The sequence below is a fragment of the Plecotus auritus genome (genome assembly GCF_963455305.1).
Source record: "Plecotus auritus genome assembly, chromosome: 9".
Lineage (NCBI taxonomy): Eukaryota > Metazoa > Chordata > Mammalia > Chiroptera > Vespertilionidae > Plecotus > Plecotus auritus.
Window position 1 is genome coordinate 119,297,907 of NC_137783.1, and position 21,028 is coordinate 119,318,934.

Below are 21,028 nucleotides of genomic sequence, written 5' to 3' on the forward strand. Positions count from 1 at the left end.
TATCACCCTCTTTTAAAAATACATTTCAAAGAATTCCTCCAATTTCCTTTTAAAAAAATAGGAAAAGAAGAAAGTTTAAATCAACACAACGTTGTTTTCCCCTTCGCAGAAAAAAGCCACTTTCGCAGCCCACTGCCAGGCCACTGGGTGGGAGAACCCGCTGGTATTCACCCTGCGCCTTGAAGGGACTTCCAAACCTCTCCGTCCTGGCCTCCTTCCTGCGCTTGGCAACAATCCCTTCTCTCCCCCCAGCACTACCCATGAAGTTCTACCACAGTGGAACTAAAAAGGGGGCTTGTGGGATTGTTCAACCTTTCAAGTTGAACCATGTATGTTAATGAGCCTGAACAAAGCCTTAATATATTTCAGGCATGAACAAACACGCTCTGGCCTCATTTCACTCACAAGCAGCCACGTCTTATTTGCTTCACCTTGGTGGGATGGCAGGGAACACGGAAAGCTCCGGCTGCGTGCAGTGGTGTAGGAAAGGTGGTGTGGGCACACGAGACACCCCAGACATCTTGGAGCCACCCATCGTCTCCATGGCCCCGGAGCTGCTGCTGAAGTGCCAGCACCAAGAACCCACCCACACCACCCAGTCTGCTCCAGCTCTCCAAGCCCAGGCCCAGGCCACGGCTACAGAAAGGACCCACTCCCCCCACGGTGAGCTCCCCAAGTTTGCTTCCCTCCTCGGTTCTCCCTACTGGCCCAGCCTGGGTAAGTCATTTAATAACATTGGGCTGCCGTTTCCTCATCTGTAAAATGGGGATGATCAAGCCCGACCAATGCTGTTGCCAGGAAGGCGAAGGGTGATAAGGGCAGTGACCTTTGGTGACTTTCCTGTCTGACCCCGGTGTAAGGTTGTGTTACTCAGTGGGAGTCTGTGCTTTGGAGTCAGACAGACTTGTTTTCAAATCCCAACTCTGCCGCTTACTAGCTGTGCAAGCTTGGCAAGTCACTGTGCTTCCTTTTATTTAAAGCGGGGCTAGTACCCCCTGGCTGATGTAGGTGTGGTAAGAGTTGAGAAAAAAAAGCTTATCCTATACTAGTAGCCCTGTGCACAAATCCGTGCGCCAGTAGCTCACCAGTAGCTCGCTGCCACCCCCCAGGAGCTCTCCGCCCACTGCCCCGCCCTCCTGTAGCTCCCTCCGTCCCCCCCACCCCCTCAACCCTCCTCATAGCTCGCTGCCCCCCACCTCCTGCTGATCCGTGATCCAGTCGTTACGCAGTCAGTCATTATGCTTCATGGCGTAAAGACCATTTGCATATCATATCTTTATTAGATAGGATAATAAAAGGCTAATATGCAAATTAAACAAAAGGCGGAAGGACTGGTCGCTATGATGCACACTGACCATCAGGGGGCAGACGCTCAATGCAGAAGCTGCCCCCTGGTGGTCAGTGCACTCCCACAGGGGGAGTGCTGCTCAGCCAGAAGCCGGGCTCACAGCTGGCAGGCACAGCTGTGGTGCCTATACAGTGCCTTAGTGCGGCAGCACTAAGGATGTTCAACTGCTGGCGGGTGCCTAAGCCGTCAGTCGGACATCCCCCCGAGGGCTTCCACACTGCGAGAGGGCGCAGGCTGGGCTGAGGGACCCCCGAGTGCATGAATCTTGAGCACGGGGCCTCTAGTATGAAATAATCACACGGTACCTGGCTCATAGTAGGTGCTCAATGAATATTAGTTCTCTTTCCTTCCTCTCGCCCTCTAAATCCTAGCAAGACCATCAGGGGGAGGGGCGCAGCTCCGCCTTGGCAGGTCTTTCTGCTGCAGGATGTGTGTCTCTCTGGGAAAGGAGGTCCCGTAGACATCAAGGGGGAAAACGGGGCCCCAGAAGCATAGAAAAAGCAAAGGGGTACTGGGTGGGAAACTCGTGCAGGTGGGGTTGAGCCTAAGTCCTGTGGCTTGGGGCTTGAGAAATCTGCTGGCCCCTGCCCACCTCTAGCCTCCCCCTGGGGGACCTGCTGGCCTGAGGCTTGAGCCCTCTCCCATTGTCCAGCCAGGATGTGTTCCATCCTGACCCCTACTCACACGAGGTGGTGGGCTCTCTCTGCCTTTTGTACCTGCTCCCTCTTCAGGGAGGCCCTGAATTAGGGGACTAGGGAAAATTTGGGCTGTTTCCCTGTGGCTATATTTGCCACACCACATCACTGAAATGTGTCAGTGGCCAACTTCTTTAGATACGAGCACAGCCACCCACTTAAAATACTCCTCCCCAGTGGCTTAGAATGTCCCTCTTGAGTGGTAGCAGGTCTCATATCTGATCACTAGTGACAGCAAAAGTGGGTGAGAGATTCCACAGCTTCCTAACCACCCTCCTCTGATACCCTCTCCCTGTGGCCCCTAGGGGCTCTGCCATCCCTGGGAGGGAATGGCCCCTGTGTTTCTTGGTTTTTCATTGGGAGGATTTGGGGGAGGGGGTTTTTAATGACTTGATATAAATAACAGGAACAGAACCAGGTGCTGAAGGTTTGTGATAGCATCTTCAAAACCACTCAGGATTATGGCTATAAACTTTCATGACCTTTTCTCTCAGAAATATATCTTTTTATTGAAAAGGCCAAAATTTATATCTGGGTTCATATTCCTGTTCTTCTATTTAACAACTATCATGGCTTTAACTTCCCTAAATTCCACTGTCCTCATCTGTAAAGTATTTACCTCTCAGGATTATAAGGCTTAGAAAATAAAACACATAAAAGTACCTGGTATGTAGCCCAACAAATGGTAGGTGCTCATTAATGTAGATCAGCGATTTTCAATTGGTGTGCTGCAAGAATTTTAAAATATGCAACAACTGACTATTTAGTCAGGGGCACTGGCCACTTTTCCCTTCGATTGTCCAAATGACAATAGCCAACAACAGCCAACGTCTGGTATGAATGGCCTGCCGTGAACCATAAACATATAGGTCATATAATTGGCCATGTTGTATCTTATTGGTCATGTTGCATAATAAAGTTGTGTGTCTGACTGCTTAATTCTTGGTACTAGAAAAAAAATATATATATACATATGATTTTTTTAAAAGTCACTTTGAAGCAAAAAAGATAGGTAATTATTATTATTATTTTTGCAATTCAATCAAAATTATACCTATTTTTTATCACATTGGCAAAATATAGATTTTTGGTGTGCCACAGAATTTTAGTAATTAGTTTAGTTTATGTGTGCCATGAAATAAAAAAGGTTGAAAATCACTCATGTAGATAAATGAACGAATGAGAGAAAATCCCTTTTCAAGCAAATAAAACTCATCGTCATACTTGCAGCTCTTTGCTGAATCTTATCTTCAAGTATTTGTGCTTCTGTTTATATTTCCCAAGTCTCTCCTTGGTCACACAGTTTTCATCCATAAATTTGTTCACTCAATACTGAGCACCTACCCCATGTCAACACAGAAGTCCCTGCCTTCCCAGGGTGCACAGTCTTCTAGACACTTCTCCTGGCCACCACGGTATGAACTTCTGATTTTGCTCCCTGGGCCTCAGAGGACCCTTCTCCATTGGTCTTCATCATCTTTCTCAGCATTAGGCAGAACATCTTTCCTGGTACGAACCTTAAGAGATGTCGCAAAAACGATGGCACCTAGACCCTGCTTCCTGAAATGGAAACTCCAGGTCTACAGCGTATTAAATACTGATATGAACTGGACCTGAGTTCCCAATAGCTATGATTTGGAGAAAATTATGTGCTTTCTCATCTCTGTTTTCTCATCTGTAAAATGAGAGGTCTGGGGTAAAGCAGGGCTAAGAAATGGATCTCAGATATAATGCTCTTCCAGTTGATTACCTGCTTGAAGTGTTGTGTTATCTCAAGTTTTGAGGCTCCATCTGTGCTAATCAGGAGAGAACTGCAATTGATTAGTGCTGTCTGCCATAGGCATGGCAGGGGTGGATGGCAGTATGTGTGTCACATGTTTTTGTCCCTGATGTATGGGAGCTCAAAGAACCCTGTGAATTCTGCCATTTATGATTCTGTGACTCAGTGAAATTGCTTTACTTTATCTTTGGCAGGAGGCTTGTCTTAACACACAACATCTTCATGTGTGGTCTAGCACCTGAGCCACCATCACCTGAGAAACTTTCTCAGTAACCTTACAACAAAACGTATTTACTGATGGGTCACATTCACACTCAATAAATTACTGCTTCCTGCCCCCAAAGGTCCAGGAAATGAGGGTCAGAAAGGAGAATTTACATTTATTGGGCACCTATTAAGTGCCAGGTACCTTCCATACATTGTCACTTATTTCTAAAACATTTGCCTTGGGACAGTCACCAAATGCTCCTCAAACAGCGCAGGAACCAGTGCTCAGAGCAGTGAATGAAGCTGCCCACGGAGGAGAGACTCCAAATCTCACTGCACTGTGCTCCCTGAAACATACCCAGACATCTCGTTTATTCTTTCTCTCCCAGGAGGTGGAGGGGGAAAAGGAAACCGGCAGCAGGTCTAGACAGAGCAATGAGATCTGGGCAAACATTTAGATGACTCAATCCCTATCTATCATTTTACCTACTTTGGGATGGGACCAAAGTAGGCATTTCTGCCTGATTTAGGAGACCAGCTTAGATCATCAGATCTGGGGCATGACTGCAAATTCTGTGAGCGCATTAAACATGTCCTGCTGTATCCCAAACCCTCATCCTGGTCTAGTCCCCTTCCCCTAACCCTGACTTTGACCCCAGAGGAGGAGCACGAATGACCAAGGCCTCCACTGGCACTGGCCTCTAGACCTTCTCCCAGGAAGCCCTCCCTACCTCTGGTGGGAATTTAAAAACCACCACTACCACTACCACAAACCCTTCCCTTTGAGCCCCGACCTGAGCCCTCAGGGGTCTGCAGAGCCTCAAAGGAATGTGGGAGGCTTTGGATTCTTTTAGGAGACCATGGTGGGGCAGGGGTTATAAGGGAGGGGTAGAGTGGGATATAGAATCTTAATGGTCAAAAAATAAAAATAAAATCACATCTCTGGATCTCAGAGATGAATCTTCCAGGTGCAGCCTGTGTATACTAACCCCGGCCAGTTTTCAGCACGTTGGCTAGAGGCTGGGTATAGGTGTGAACCTCTGATTGGTGTTGTCAATTACACCTCAAAAACACCCTGGGACTGTGACTGCCACTCTGCAGAGGCAGCCCCTGGGACCAGTGTTGAGAAAGCACTGCTTTGACCAAAGGCGGCAGAGCCCGGGATTTTCATACAGCCCGTCAGCTCCAATGTGGGTCCTCGAGTCCCCTCGTTCCTACAGTCATGGAAACCAGAGGTTAAAAAGATGTCCCGCCTCATGCTCCACTGGTGGGAATGTCCAATGGTGCTGTCACTGTGAAACAGTCTGGCAGTTCCTCAAAAAATTACCCAGCAATTCCATTTCTGGGTATATACCCAAAAGAATTGCAATCAGGGACTTAGAGAGAGATGTATGCATCCGTGCTCATAGCAGTGTCATTCACAATAGCCAAGATGTGGAAGCAACCCAAGTGTCCATTGACAGATGAATGGAAACAAAATGTAGTGTAGATATGTATGTGTGAGTGTGTGTGTGTGTGTGTGTGTGTGTGTGTGTGTGTGTGTGTGTACTAGAGGCCCAGTGCATGAAATTCATGCATGGGGGGGGGGGCGGGGAGGTCCCTCAGCCCAGCCTGCACCCGCTCCAGTCAGGGAACCCTTGGGGGATGTCCGACTGCCTCTCGCAATCCAGGACTGCTGGCTCCTAACCGCTCACCTGCCTGCCTGCCTGATCACTCCTAACCACTCTGCCTGCCTGCCTGAAGGTCCCTAACCACCGCTGCTTGCCTGCCTGTTCACCCCTAACTGCTCCCCTACTGGCCTGATCGCCCCTAATTGCCTCTGCCTCACCCTGCACCCAGGACCCAGGATTCCCTCTTCTGGCCGGTCACAGGCACCCGGGACCCAGGCTTCCCTCCCTCTGGCCGGCCGCAGGCACCCAGGACCCCGGCTGGCTTCGCCTGGGCCGGCCACAGCCACAGGAGACCATGGGCAGGCAGCTTCATCCAGGCCACAGCTGCAGGAACCCAGGACCACGGGGCAGGCAGCTTGTCCCTCTCCTGGGCTGCAGGCACAAGCGCAGCCGCTGGCACCCGGAACCATGGGATAGGCAGTTTGTCCCTTTCCTGGGCCGCAGCCTGGCTGGTCCCCATTCCTCTCTTCAGTGTTGAGTGTCTGAGCAGTTACAGTGTGATGGCGTGAGGGCGTGATGATGTGAGGGCGTGACAACCATTTGCATATTAGCTCTTTATTATATAGGATATATATATACACATATATATATCTTACCTAATAATAGACAAACATGTAAATTGACTGTACCTCCGCTACACCACCAGCCAATCAGGAGTGATATGCAAATTAACCCAACAAAGATGGAAGTTAATTTGCATACACAGGCGCCGAGTAACAGGGGGCAGGACACTTGAGTCGTCGCCATGGCAATGACACAGGCGTTCTTCCCCACCCCTGGTCTCTCAGGGCCTCTGGGCAGCGTGGGAAGGTGGGGCCAGAGTGGAAAGAGGCGGCTCCCAGAGCGGAAAGAGGCGGCTCTGGGTCCTGAGTGGAAAGGGGCTGGGCCGGAGTGGAAAGGCGGTGCCAGCAGCCAGGGAAAGGAAAGCCCATTCTAGCATGAATCTTCTTGCATCAGGCTTCTAGTATACACACACACACACACACACACACACACACACACACACGCACACACACACAATGCAATATCATTCAGCCTTAAAAAGGAAGGAGATTCTGACACATGCTACACAATGGTTGAGCCCTTGTGCTAAGTAAAATAAGCCAGTCACCAAAAGACAAATACTGCAAGAGTCCATTCACATGAGGTACCTAGAGTAGTCATATTCATTGAGACAGAAAGTAGAGGGGGTTTGCCAGGGGCGAGGAGTGGGGAAGGGAGGCAGTAGAGAGTTATGGTTTCATGAGTTCAGTATTTCAGTTCTGCAATATGAAAAGAGATTAACAAGAATGGGACTGTACTGTACTTACTACTGAACTATATACTTAAAAGTGGATGGGATGGTAAATTTTATGTTATAAATATTTTATCACAGCTTTTAAAAATGTTCCTTTAAGAGCATGGCTGTAGTGCAGGTTATGTGAGGGAAACCTGGTCAGGTACAAGCACGGTGCCTGGCACCGAGCAAGGGCCCATGAATGGCGTGATTATCTTCATCATCATCTATTACTATTATTGTCATTATTATTGAGCACTTAATCACATCGCGGATGGTTGGTTTGAACTGTTAACCAGGAATTACCCTGGAAATGAGAACGAGGCAGCTTTGGAGAGGGGGTGGTTAACTTGGTCACTTTCTGAGTCATAGTGACCACATGAGGGAACATTGTGGTCCTTGCTATTATTTTACAAACAAAACAAAATGGTCTCGCAAGCTTTGTGAGTTTTTCAGAATGATGCCAAAGATCAAGGAAGGGCAGGGCCACGTGTCTCACAGCCAGATGCCAAGGCCGCATGCGCATGCTGTCCGGGCTGGTCTGGAAGGATCCCCAGGTTCTGAGAGCAGCGGACAGCCACAGACCCCAACAGGATGCTCCTCAACCCCCGGCTCCTCAGACACCACAGACACGGCTTGTTCTGCAGCTGTCAGCCTAGTGAGATTTCAGGTTCAATCACTGTCACTCCTCTGACTGCCTACTGGCACCACACAAACGCAGAGTGTTCTGTTTCTAACGAAAAGGTTCCAGATTCCAAGCCCCGAAGCCAGGCTTTTTGAAGGGCATAAAGGACTCAGCAGGATTAAGCAAAACTCCGTCCCCACCAATGTATCTGCCATCCAAACCACGTCTTCCTGGCTCTCTCCTCTGGGGGCTGTTGTGCAGAGCCTCGGTGTGCTGTGCATACGGTACAGGGCGTGTTAAAGCACTCCAGACGCGCGGGATGTGTTCCTAACGCAGCATGTGTTTCTAACTTCTTGGCTGGGCTCTCAAAGCCTTTCCTGATCTAATCCCTGCCTCTCCCAGCCTCACCTACTGCCCCCTCGGGCATGCTCCCACCTCTGGGATCCTAAACTACACTGTGTTCCTCAAACATGTTCTTATTTCCCCATGCTTCCTTGACTTTGAACAAAAAAGTATTCCGCAAGGAATATTCTTCCTCCTCACAATTGAGAATTCCTAGACATCATTCAAGATACAGCTTAATTGCCACCTCTTCCAGGAAGCCTGCCAAAACAGGGTCTGTGGGCTTACTTGCAAGGGGACACGTGAGCCTTCCACCGTTTCATGGATGCCAGCAGAAGACATGAACTCCTGGGTCGGGACACAGGACTTGACAGCACTGAAGTAGCAGGAGCTTTGTGTTTTCAACCGTTCCCCTGCTCCCAACTCCACCGTGGGGGCCCAGGTGGGTGCTGTGCCCGTAGTGGGGGTACATCACAGCTGAGGAATGTCAAGCTTAGAGAAGCCAGGTTGTTTACAATGGACTGCAGGCAAGGAAGGGACAGCTATCTCCTCCTTCCTTCCAAGGCTGCTTGATGTGTGATAGTCTGGAACAAAAGGGCAAGGAATGCCTCTGCTTATAAAATGAGCAGAAACACCAGGGACCTGAAGGATCATCTCCCGACAAGTCTTCCCTGGCCACCGGATCATGGATCATGCCCCCGCCACGCCCTGTACAGCCTCTGCCTAAGGAATCACATTGGAATGGCCTGGTTTGGGGTGCACTACTAGCCTGGGTGCTCTCTGATGTCAGGGACTGTCTCTTACATTCATCTGCCATTCATTCAGTAAGTTCTCAATGGATGTGCAAATCAATGCATGCGTTGAGTAATTAATCCTGGGAATTTTGACAGCCATAGTTTGTGGTAATCGAAGGATAACAATGACACTGACTGACTGCTTACTCCTGCATCCTAGGCGCTATTAGTGCTTTTCACCTGGACTATTTTACTTTATCCTCATGACAACACCATATGGAAGATACGTGTGTTTTTTAACCCCACTGTACATATGAAGAAAGGAAGGTCTTAGAACAGTTAAGGAACTTAATCCAAGTCACATGAATATTGAGCTGCACCTTGATCTTACCTGCCTGTAAACTTAGCCACCCTATTGAGAGCTTCTCCGGCCAGGAAGGATCTAAGCATGTGTGTGGGGTGTTTGTGGAGGTCAGGGGAGAAGGAAGGAGGAAGTCTGTCTTCTGTGTTTACAGGGATGGAGGCAGGAGCCTGCATGTCATCGTCACCTACTCCTGGTGTGACTCACAGCCCATCAGCCACCTCACATGGACACAGGAACTTCACACCTTCCTAATCTGCCCCACACAGGGACAGATGGCGTTCGGTCTTGGGAACAGCCTGGAATGCCAAACTGCCCTTTCATCATGAAAAAGGGAGGAAGGGGTGAGATGAATCTGTGGAGAATTCTATGTTTGTTGCAACTTATGATTCTCCAACAGCTATTTCCCTTGACCTTACTAATAATCACAGTAATAGAAACAAAAAGAAGATATGAAAAATCACCCACTGTAACACCCCCTGTAGGGGAGGGTTGGTGAAATAGTCTCAAAAATTGTTGCTAAGAGTAAAATTACTGCCCGGCTGGCATAGCTCAACGGTTGAGTGCCGACCTATGAACCAGGAGATCATGGTCAGGGCACATGCCCAGGTTTTGGGCTCAATCCCCAGAGTGGGATGTGCAGGAGGCAGCTGATCAATGATTCTCTCTCATCACTGATGTTTCTATCTCTCCATTTCCCTTCCTCTCTAAATTAAGTAAAAGCATATTTTTTTAAAAAAAAAGTGAAATTACTGTAACCTTTCTAGAGGAAAATTTGGCAGCATCTCTCAAAATTTTAGATATGCAGCCTTTGACTCAGCAATTTAATTTCTAGGATCAGCACAAAAGAAATACTTACAAAATTGTTCAAAAATGACAGATAGATAGGTAGATAGATAGATTGATAGATAGATGTTTATAGAAAAACTGTAAATAATTCACAAGCTCTTTTTAAAACATTAAAAAAGTGTAGACATATATCAAGGAAAAGCTTCTGCAAATTTCAATTCCTTCAAATGCATCTGCTATTAATGATTTAGTGTATGTTTTGCCAAACTTTTTATGCAAACTTTTTTCTAAAAATGAAATATTTTATATACTGTATATATAAGGTATATTTTACTTACTTAATATAGTATAGATACTGCTTAGCAATTGCTTTTTTTCACTTAACATTTTTTAAGACATCCTATTATACCAACTTATATGAAACTCATTTATTAACTTCACAATATTTTGATTTGGATGTGGAATTATGCATATTTAATGAGTTCCTTCTTTTTTTAAATATATATATATTTAAACTCATTAAATATGCATAATGTTTCTATCACTCTCTCCTCTCAGAATTGATTTCTGAGAGGAGAGAGTGATAGAAACATCAATGATGAGAGAGAATCATTGGTGGGCTGCCTCCTGCACACCCCCTACTGAGGATCGAGCCAACATCCCAGGAATCGAACCCTGACCTGGTTCATGGGTCGATGCTCAACCACTGAGCCATGCTGGCAGGGGATGAGTTACTTCTTGAAGGAGATTTAGGTTGAGGAGAGTACACTTTAATAGAACCAGGTTATAGCTCAAAAGAAGTGCCTACATCTACTTATTACTTGGAGATTGTTTATTCATCTCTCAGAATAATCCAGAGCTCTTCAATTTTTCCTATAATTCCTATAATTTTTTCCTACTGGATTTGGCACAAGGGCCTTATACTTGGCCAGATATCACAAAGTCAAATATCCTATTTAATAAAGAGGCAATATGCAAATTGACTGTCACACCATCACAAAGATGGCGGTGCTCATAGTCACAAGATGGCAGCGCCCAGTCCCCTCAGCCCTGCCGGAGTCCCCCAGTCCTTTCAGCCCCACCCAGGGGGAGGGTTGGCAGACACATAGTCCGGTCAAACCTGCCCTCAGGCATGTCCAGCTGCTCCTTGCACCTGTTGCTGGAGTCCCACAGTCCTTTTAGCCCAGCCGGGGGGAGGGGGGCGGCAGGCGCACAGTGTGGCCAGAGCCGCCCTCAGTCCCCCAGCTGCCCAGGGCTGGCCCAAGGCGCAGGCAAGCCTCAGATGTCGGCTGCCCAGCCGCCCAGGGCCGCCCGAGGCTCAGGTAATCAGGGCCGGCTGAGGTTTGCGCTGCTGGCAGTGGCAGCAGCAGAGGTGTGATGGGGGCATCGCCTTCCCCTGATCGCTGGGTCGCATCCTGCCCCTGAGGGCTCCTGGGTTATTAGAGGGGGCAGGCCAGGCTGAGGGACCCCCCCCCTCCAGTGCATGAATTTTCATGCACTGGGCCTCTAGTTCAACATAAGACTATACCATCACTCTCATCACTCTTAGAACCACAAGTCTGTTGTTCTCTATAGAAACCAGCATACACCCTGCCAACCTGAGGCCCATCCTGGCATGTGTCAGCACCTATTTTCTTGTCATTCATATGGTCCATTCTTTCTTCTGTTTGTATCCCTAGCACCCAAACAAGGACAGCAGGTGAGTCAACCCTGTGGCTAGGAACACAGAGCTTCAGGTGAAGTGCAATACCCCGAGGGGGAGGCAGGGCTCTGGAGAGCCTAGCCCAAGGCTTTGAACATCAGCGGAGGGAGCCTGTGGAGTCCTTAACCATACCCTCAGCTGCTATGCCCATTCATTCTTTTGGCAGTAGGTTGCTGGGAACCAGGGGAGAAACCAATTAGAAACCAGTTTTAAATACTTTTCAATACTAATGAGCCCTTCACAAAGAGCTTTTATAAACGTTGCCTAACTACATTCTCACTCCATTTTGGGAACCGGGAATTATTAGCCCCCTTTCATAAATGAAGAAGCAGACTCATAATGGACAGAGCTTGTAAGGGTCGGGGCAGGGTTTGACTAGGTTTCTCTAATAGGCCCAGGATTCCCCAATAGCATTTCTGTTAAATCCCCACTGACTTGTCATCACGGCTCCCTCTGCCACTCCATTAAGTTGATAACAACAACTCCAGCTTTAGAAATCAGGGCATAGAAGCAAACAAAGCCAGCACCCCACCTGGCTGGGGGTGGCTAGAAGCATAGAAGAACCTGAGGTCTCACAGAGAAGGCTGTCATTCAACACCCTTGCTCCTCCCACACTCCTGTTGGGTGTCCCTGGACTCTGAGGGGACAGGATACTGCTACTGTTCATGGGAAACCAACAAACAAGTCCTGAGACGTTCAGCCACAGTTTCCCTCCCACTCCTCCCAATCTTCAGCACAAATAACAGACCGCATCCTCGCAGCAGAGAAGACATTTGGTTCACACTTGCAGAGAATTCCATTGTCACTGTCCACTGTGCACTGGGTGGAGTCAGAAAGGCACTGTAACCCCCATCATGCTGTGGGACAAGGACGTCTGGGGGGTTACTCAAATTGCTACTCTCTACATGATTTTGGTAGTGAACTTTGTCTCCCTGGGGCCTTGAAAGTCTTGACCAAGATCTGGGAGTTGGTTGTAATAGAATGGAACCCATAGGTTCAAATGAGGCATGTTCAGCTGGAAAAACAAGTGCACCTACTGTTCTATATCACATTCTAATGCAAACATAGAAAAGACAACACGTGTGAGCGACGTGCGAAGCTCTGTAGCTGTGAGCTGTATTTTAATGAGAGGACGCGTCCCTTCAAAATGGTGCCTTGGCTAATTGGACCGGATTCTTCATCTCTGGGGACACGGTGCTATAAATAAAAGCTTCCCATTGATGCATAATGGCTTGTCCGCTCTCCAGCTTGCTCTCCTCCTAACCTCACCCTGCACAAAAGTAGCACCACATCAGTCAGCCACCCACTGGCCCATGAAGGGAGACAGGCGAGGGCCCCGCACAAAAGCCCCACAGAACAATGTCAGGCCACATCACCATCGCCAGTGCACTCAGGTGAAATAACAAGCCGCGTGTCCTTTTCCCCTCTCGCGTTTGAATGTAAAAACAGACCAATACCTTGCACATACTGTGCTGAGTTTCCTAGACAGGCATATAGTATGACTGTCTGTAACTTTCCATGGGCCTCCTCGGGTTACCATACATATTCACACACATACCAGCATTTGAAGAAAGGAAAATGGGAGGGGGGAAGGGGGTGATGCTTGGTGATTATTTTTAATTGAATTCATCTGGGAATTTTAAATGCTGGAAATGTAGCCCCTCTTTGCAGTAACCGAAGACTGGGACAGAATATGATTTTTGTCCTTTTGAAAGGCAAATCTCCCTTTTCCGTTTAAGAGGAAGTTTCTTCAGCGTGTAATGCATTTCAGGGCCAACTGTAGAAATCATTAAGTTATAAAACTATGGGGTGGGACAGTGGTGATAATATCGACCCTTCGCAATCCTTTGAAGGCAGTCTCGTGTTTACAGCTTCCTCCTCGAGACAGGATCTTTGTGTCTCTGCAAAGTTGATGCTGAGCCCCTGCTCAGTTGTGTTAGGACCACGGGGACCCAGGAACCAGAGAGCAGCTGAATGGAAGAATGCCATGGGCATCTGAAACTAGATCTTGCTTTTCTGACTTTCAGCAAGCCACTCTGGCAATGAATGAGGCTCTGTGATACAGATGTCACTGTGTCTGAACATGACATCCTTGTCACAGGTGGCTTGAAAAGTCTCCAGTCTATTCTCTGAAGACCCATGGGGTTCTCCAGAAACTGGCCAGTCAAGCATCAGCTGCCCAGGTCCCTTCTGGCCAATCAAATTGGAATTTATTCTCGTAGAGAAACTCAGTAAGTTAATATGCCAAGGGCCTGAGCCCAAATCTAGAAAAACTTGGTGAGTCTCTACCTTCTGGGTTTTGGGGATCTATCTCTCCCTGCCAACCTCCTGCGCCCTCAGGACCACAGGGACTCCAATCACGCACTGCACAAGGGTGCTGCACAAATGTCAGAATCACACGGTGGACATAGGAGATGGCATACAAAGGTGCGGAGATTCTGGGCCCCCCAGCTGAGCCTGAAGTAAGGACACATGGACGCACAAAGCCATGCACACTCTGGAAAGCTAGCACAAACTCACTGGGTGCAGCGCACATGTGCAGGCTCTCTACCCAAGCATGCTCTTTGCATCTTCGAGATCTTGTCTGTCACCTGCTCACCGTGATCAGAGCCTCGGTTCCCCCACGACAGGGCTCAAAACCTGACAGAGTCATCTCCCTTGGGGGGCTCAGGGGAGAGCATGGGAGGGATCTGAAAGTTGCAGGTCACAGTGCACCTGGGCCTCCAGCAGGTGCCGATGTGCTCATAGCCAGGGCTGCTCCCCTCTGAGCTCTGGGGAGCTCCCTGGAGCCAACCTCTATCATTGTGCAATCATATGTGCCTTTTTTTTTTTTTTTAACTTGAGGACAATGCTTTTTTTTCTAATTCACAGCCCCATGAGTTCTGTTTCCCTGCCCCTTCCATTCCATGGCTTCTGCAAAGGCCCTTCTTCCCTCATGGGGCCCCACACCGAGACTTAAATCTGGAATATCCTAAAGCTTTTCCCTCCACACCCTACAGCTGTTTGTTTTTTGTTTGGCTTCCCTCTCTCTCTTCCCAACTTTGAAAACTGGACTCTCTTCCCTCCTGACCTTAGTGCATCCTGTCTTGTTTCTAAGACTTCTGTCCTCTCTGAGTCGGGAGAGATGGTGAAAATCACTGCCTCGCTTGAAGCTGGGGAAACCGAGGTGACCCAGCTTGTAAGTGACAAAGTCATGCTTCTGGGCTTCACTGCCTGAGTTCCTTTCATTTCACCACACAGCTTGCCCCCACTTCAATCCCCAGGCCCCTTGAATGGTGGGTCACTGGCACCAACTGGACCCCTCTCCCCACCCCCACCCCCAGCCTGCTTTATGCGTCTGAGCTCTGTGCCAAAATCAAGCAAAGAAGAACCCATCAACACTAACCATGTCAACACCACCTACCTAACTATCATGAATACACCAGTTCTCTCCTGGGGATAAGGCCAAAAGAGGCAGGGAAAATCCTTGATCCCCCCCACGCTCCCCCCCTCCTGCCCCGGAAGGCCAGGAATGCACCTCAAAAGGGAAAATCTCATAGTCCGGAAGTGTGCATAAGGCACCTGAGGACAGAGAGGCTGGTCCTTGCGGTCTCCACAAAGGGGGCATACTTTTACTGTGGCCCATGTCTCCAGGAAGTCGCCTTGTCCGTGCCTCATCAGGCCTCTGCATCTTAAGCCAGCCACTTCTCTGAGAAGATAACTGCAGGTGAGTCACCATTGGCCTGGGAGTCTGGAGACCAGTGACTCCGATGGGGTCTTCCTTTTGTGAAATGATGCCCCTTCCAACTGCAGGACCCTATAATTCTATTAAAAATGCCTTTGGACTAAACAACAGGCACCTCAGTAGTAGGCATATCACAAGAGGCCAGAGCATGAAGCCTGGAGTGGGAGGACACCCTTTTCCCTTTAGGCCACTGGGTTCCACGTAAGGTTTTCTTGCTCTCAAACTGCCTGGTCAGGGCTGACATTATACAAGGCATGGGCCAGGCCACAGGCTTTAGGGCATTCCACGCTCGCTGCCCTAGGTCTTACTAACAGGGTCTCTAATCAATGCACCCGGTACTTCCTGATTCCCCTTTCAAGGCTGAGATGCAGCCATCAAATGACAACTGAATTTAATTTCTCTGTTATTTCTGATGCAAAGTGCAGGAATGTAGAGCCTGTTTCCAGAATGCATAGGTCTGGTCAGGAATTCAATGGTTCTCAACCTTTCTAATGCCACAACCCTTTAATACAGTTCCTCATGTTGTGGTGACCCCCCAACCACAAAATTATTTTCGTTGCTACTTCATAACTGTAATTTTGCTACTGTTATGAATCATAATATCTGTGTTTTCCGATGGTCGCAGCATTAGAAAGGTTGAGAACCACTGAATTAGATGATCTTGGCCAAAATGAGGCAGGAAAAGTGCCTGAAAGTCAGCTCCCTCCTGCCCAGGGTCTGAAGCCTGGGTCACCTTTGGTAGGTACACCAAGATGCGTGTGCCTTGGGGTGTGAGCGCAGGGGAGATGACAACTCACGTGGTTCCTTCTGCCTCCATCCTCTCCCACAGACGTGATCACTGTCTCTGAAAAGACTGTTTGTACCGTCTGGTTGGTGGTGATCTGCAATAGAACAGGCCCAGTGAGTGTGCAATAGAAGGAACTCTGGGCAGATTCCACAACTTCTTTTCCTTCTATTTTCTGAAGCGGGGCATCCAGCCTAGCAGACAGACTGCCCCTCCCCCTTTCCTTCCCCTCAGATGAGCAGCCTCTCCTCTGAGCAGTGACCATCAGTGTCACAGAGTCCGCCTCACAGGACTGCTATGTGGAGGGATGAGGTGGTCTGTGTAAAACACTCAACACAGAGCCTGTCACCCAGCACATATTCAGTGTTCGCTATTTTTATCGTTCTTGGGGCTCATCACTTGAAACTCAAGGTAGACTTTCTTTTCAACAGCTACAGGTCTGGGTGTCTAATTGAACGTCTTTCATGAGGAGCAAGCAGGTTTTAGCTACAGCTGCTCTGCTCCTGATTCAGGTGAACTGTTTTATTTTATCAAGAAGTACTTAAGCCCAGCCGGCATGGCTCAGTGGTTGAGCATCGACCTATGAACCAGGAGGTCATGGTTCAATTCCTGGTCAGAGTACATGCTGGGTTGCAGGCTTGATACCCAGTGTGGGTTGTGCCAGAGGCAGCCAATCAATGATCTCTCTCATCGTTGATGTTTCTATCTCTCTCTCCCTCTCCCTTCCTCTCTAAAATCAATGTATAATAAAAGAGTAAAATCCTATGTAATAAAAGAGTAATATGCAGATTGACCATCACTCCAACACACAAGATGGCTGTGCCCATGTGGTCAAAGATAGCTGCCCCCATGTGGACACAAGATGGCCGCCACAAGAAGGCCAGCAGGGGAGGGCAGTTGGGAGGGACCAGGCCTGCAAGGGAGGGCAGTTGTGGGAAATCAGGCCAGGAGGGGTGGGCAATTGGGAGGGACCAGGCCTGCAGGGGAGGGCAGTTAGGGGTGACCAGGCCGGCAGAGGAGGGAAGTTGGAGGCAACAGGGCCTGCAGGGAAGGGCAGTTGTGGGGGACCCAGGCCTGCAGGGGAGAGCAGTTGGGGGGGACCAGGCCTGCAGGGGAGGGCAGTTAGGGATGACCAGGCCTGCAGGGGAGGGCAGTTAGGGGGTTCCAGCCTGCAAGGGAGGGCAGTGAGGGGCAAACAGGCTGGCAGGGGAGTGGTTAGGGATGATCAGGCTGGCAGGCAGAAGCAGTTAGGGTCAATCAGGAAGGCAGGCAGGCGAGCAGTTGGGAGCCATCAGTCCTGGATTGTGAGAGGGATGTCCGACTGCCTGTTTAGGCCTGATCCTACCAGAATTGGGCCTAAATGGGCAGTCGGACATCCCTTGAGGGGTCCCAGATTGGAGAGGATGCAGGCTGGGCTGAGGGGCACCCCCCCCCCCGACCCCGTGCACCAGTTTCATGCACCGGGCCTCTAGTATATATATAGTACTTAAACTTAGCTCAATGAAGAACACACTCAGGTCAAAGAAAGGCAACCCAGGATTAATGAAGGCATCCTTCAGATCAGTGGGGTGGCTCTCACATCAAGATAGGGGGCGGTAAATCAATAAAGCCCACACTCAGATCAATGCAGGTAACACTGAGATCAACTGGATTAGAGTCTCTGGAGATGGGCCTTGTGCATCACTAGTTCGTAAAGCTCCCAGTGATTGCATGTGCAGCCACGTGTGAGACTGAGATCAAAGCTCCGGAGAGCTCTAAAAACTACCCAGTATCAGTGACATCAAACCCCTGAGGATCGGGCTGGGGTTGGGAAGCGTGACAGGCTCCCAGGTGCACTACCTGAGGATTTAAAACTAGTATTATATACCTTGCCCTACAGAGGATTATAGTAAATTAGGGGAAAGATGACATATGTGTGAAACTATTAAGGAGAAGTCCAAGAAAGTCCATGTTTGAGTACCAAAAAATGAATAAAAGACAAGGAATGATAAGAAAATTAAGTATTAAATATTTAATAAGTAAAAATAATTTGTATTTTTGGCTTATGTATCAAATATGTAAAGAAAACCTTAGTGCTCGGATGGGACTGGGCGCTATAGGAAGGAGAAGGTGCTGGCCAGGACCACCCATACCTTGTGAATTTCTCGGTGCACATGGATGGTGGTATTGCCAATCTTGGTTTCCGTGTTGGTCTCATTGTGATAGCTGGGAGGTAAGTTTGCCAGGTTCACTTCTGATGACGTTTTAGCAGCAGCTTCTTCTGCCTCCATCTATTAAATCAATGGATTAAATGAGCAAATTATTTTTCCCCTCGTGAGACAAGTCAGAGTCGATTAGGGAAAAAGATCCATGGAGATGCAGAGTACAGCATAGGAAACAGTCAATAATATGTGCATGCTGATATTCCTATTTCATTAATGTGGTCAGGGAGGGTCAGGACATTTAAATAATTTGAAGGCCTTCTGATAGTCAATAATATTGTAATAACTATGTCTGGTGCCACGTGGGTACTGGAAATACTAAGGGGGTCACTCTGTAAAGTATATGATTGTCTAACCACTATGCTGTACACCTGAAACTAATACATACTAGAATTGACTGTAAATTGTAATTGAAAGAAACTTTTTTAAAGAAAAATGAACCACTTCTCTTTCCCTCTTTGCAATTACAAATAATGGTAATAATGATAGGTATCTTTAGTTATAGCCATAAATCTCACAACCTCCCCTTGAGGTGATGTTCCCATTTTATAAATGGGGCAGCTGAGGCTCAGGGAGACTAGATAACTTCCCAGGACGCTAAGTGAAGGGCAGAGCTGGGATCTGAGCATGTTCCCATTGAACAGTGTTGGTCCCTGTACAAAAGCTGCTAGTGCCCTGCCCATCCCCCCATGGCCCAAACCAGAGGCCACCTGCATTCAAGTCCCTTGCATGCCAACAACCAACTCTGTCTCTCTTTGAGGGTACCCTCTGGTTGCTGAAGTGTGCTCAGTCTGCAGGACCCCGAGTGCTGGTGAGTTAGCACCAGGAACAATCCTCAACCAGTGAGGGACAGAGTAAGTATTCCAGCCCCACTCCCCTCAATGGGACAGTCTCTCTCCAAGGACCCCAGTGGGATTGAGCCCTTGTTGCCCTAACAGTGACCTGCTCATTAGCACAGTCTTCATTGCTTTTCTTCTCTTCCATCTCATGTTTCCACCTCCTCCTAGGGATCACTTCCAAAATAAATTATTTGCTTCCAAACCTTTGTTGCAAGGTCTCCTGGTGGTGGTGGTAGAGGGTCCAAACTAAGGCAGCCCCTTGCCCCCTGCAGGCAGGGCTGCAGCTCTGTCTCCTTCCCCACTCCAGCTCTTGTGTCTGAGAGGGCCCTTGGTAGGGGGTCAGTTGACCCACATCTGCACCCAATTCCCCTTCCAGATCATCACCCTACCCCAGCCCTGATGAGTGGGCAGTTGACAATATGACCCATTCACAGCTGACTGGACTCAAAGGGAGGCCACATCACGGAATATTTGGGCCAACCAGGTACTCTCTCGAGGAAATAAAAATGAGAGACTCAAGGAGAAGTTCTACTCAGTGGTTGGCAATTTTCCAACTGCTATCTTTGACTCTGGGTTATTTTCATTCCTTAAAACTAAGCCTCAAAAGATTTCCCTTTAAAAAATATTGCTGTCCTCTATCTCCTTAGGTGCTCAATGAGGCCCCTCTTTTCCCTCCTCTTCTAATCAGATTTACTGAGCTGGGGTGGATGCGGGAAAAGAATTTCCATGTTTCAAAAACACTGGACTACAAGTGTGAAGGAATTCTGATAGGCACAAAGGCTGGAATAATCAAATGAGAACTTGGTTGTGACTGCTAGGTTTGACCCTGGGACGAATGCTGATGTGCTTAAAGTTGAGTACTGGCTCCATCATCATCATCATCGTCATCACTATCTCAATGGCCTCCATGTCTGGGCATCAGCTGTGTGGGTGCCCACACAGATACCTACCATGTCCCCTTCAATACGCACAGCGAGCCTATGAAGTAGGTGTTATCACCCTCGTTTTGCAGATGAAGAAAACAAAGGTTGAGAGAGGTGAAGGGATCTGCCTCGGGTCATCACACTGGTGGTAAGTGGCAAAGCTCGGCTTGGAACTCAGGTCAGTCTGATGCAAACTGTGTGCTTTCCCAGTACATGATTCTGCCCAGGTGGCTGATGCTTTTACTGGGGAGATAGGAGAGCCCCACACATACCAGTTTGAGGGTCATTAAGATAGTCTCTAGAAGCAAGTCAGGGCCTCAAAGGAAGAGAAGAAAGGCTCCCGGGAGCAGGAGGAGCATGACTGGGCTGGTCTCAGAAATGAGTAGGATTTGGACACAGAGGAACCTAAAGATGGCAAAGCTGTGGCAGCCTGGAAAGAAGGGTGTGTGTTGAGGGCTAGAGCAGAGGGTCCATGCTGGGCACAGGAGAAAAGGGTGGGTGATGAAGTGGAGAGGGTTTGACAGGAAGATCCAGGGGACAGTTCTAAAGCAGAGGGCGTTGTCCTGTCTCACCCTTTATTAGAACTTCCGGGGTGGAACCTCAGATATCAACGAGCTTGTCGATGATTCTGAGTTATCCCCTCCCTCCCACTTGCTCCTCTGCTCCAGGCAATAATGGGGAGTTGCAGGAAGTTTGGATGACCAGTTGGGAAATTACATAGAGTCCACAGAAGAAAGAGAAGATTCCATTCAGGGACTGGTTAGAACCAGGTCTAGGGTAGGAAGTTATAGCTGGGGAGGGGTCTTCTAGGTGTTAAAGGCTCCAAATACGTCTAGAAGGACGGACCAAGACATTGAGAGCTGGCCACCGGATTAAGCTAAAAGTTGCCTCTAGTAGAAATGCCAGGGTAATGGAGTCAGGTAAGGAGGGCCAAGTCCCCGCTCTGCCACAAAGCAGCTGAGTGACTCTGGGCAAGATATCAAATATCCCCTAAACCTCAGCTTTCTTTTCTTTTTAAATATATATTT

At 48.5% G+C, this 21,028-nt stretch overlaps 1 protein-coding gene across 2 annotated transcripts in view; it reads right to left on the reverse strand.

Annotated features, from left to right (window-relative positions):
* Positions 1-21,028, reverse strand: part of DKK3 (dickkopf WNT signaling pathway inhibitor 3) — a 43,051-nt gene that overhangs the window by 16,973 nt on the left and 5,050 nt on the right. For both annotated transcript variants that reach the window (XM_080641863.1, XM_080641864.1), the window contains exons 3-4: positions 18,170-18,307; positions 16,051-16,134 (exon numbers count right to left, since the gene is read on the reverse strand). In XM_080641863.1, the coding sequence (XP_080497989.1) occupies positions 16,051-16,134; positions 18,170-18,307 (222 nt within the window). The remainder of the gene's footprint in view (positions 1-16,050; positions 16,135-18,169; positions 18,308-21,028) is intronic.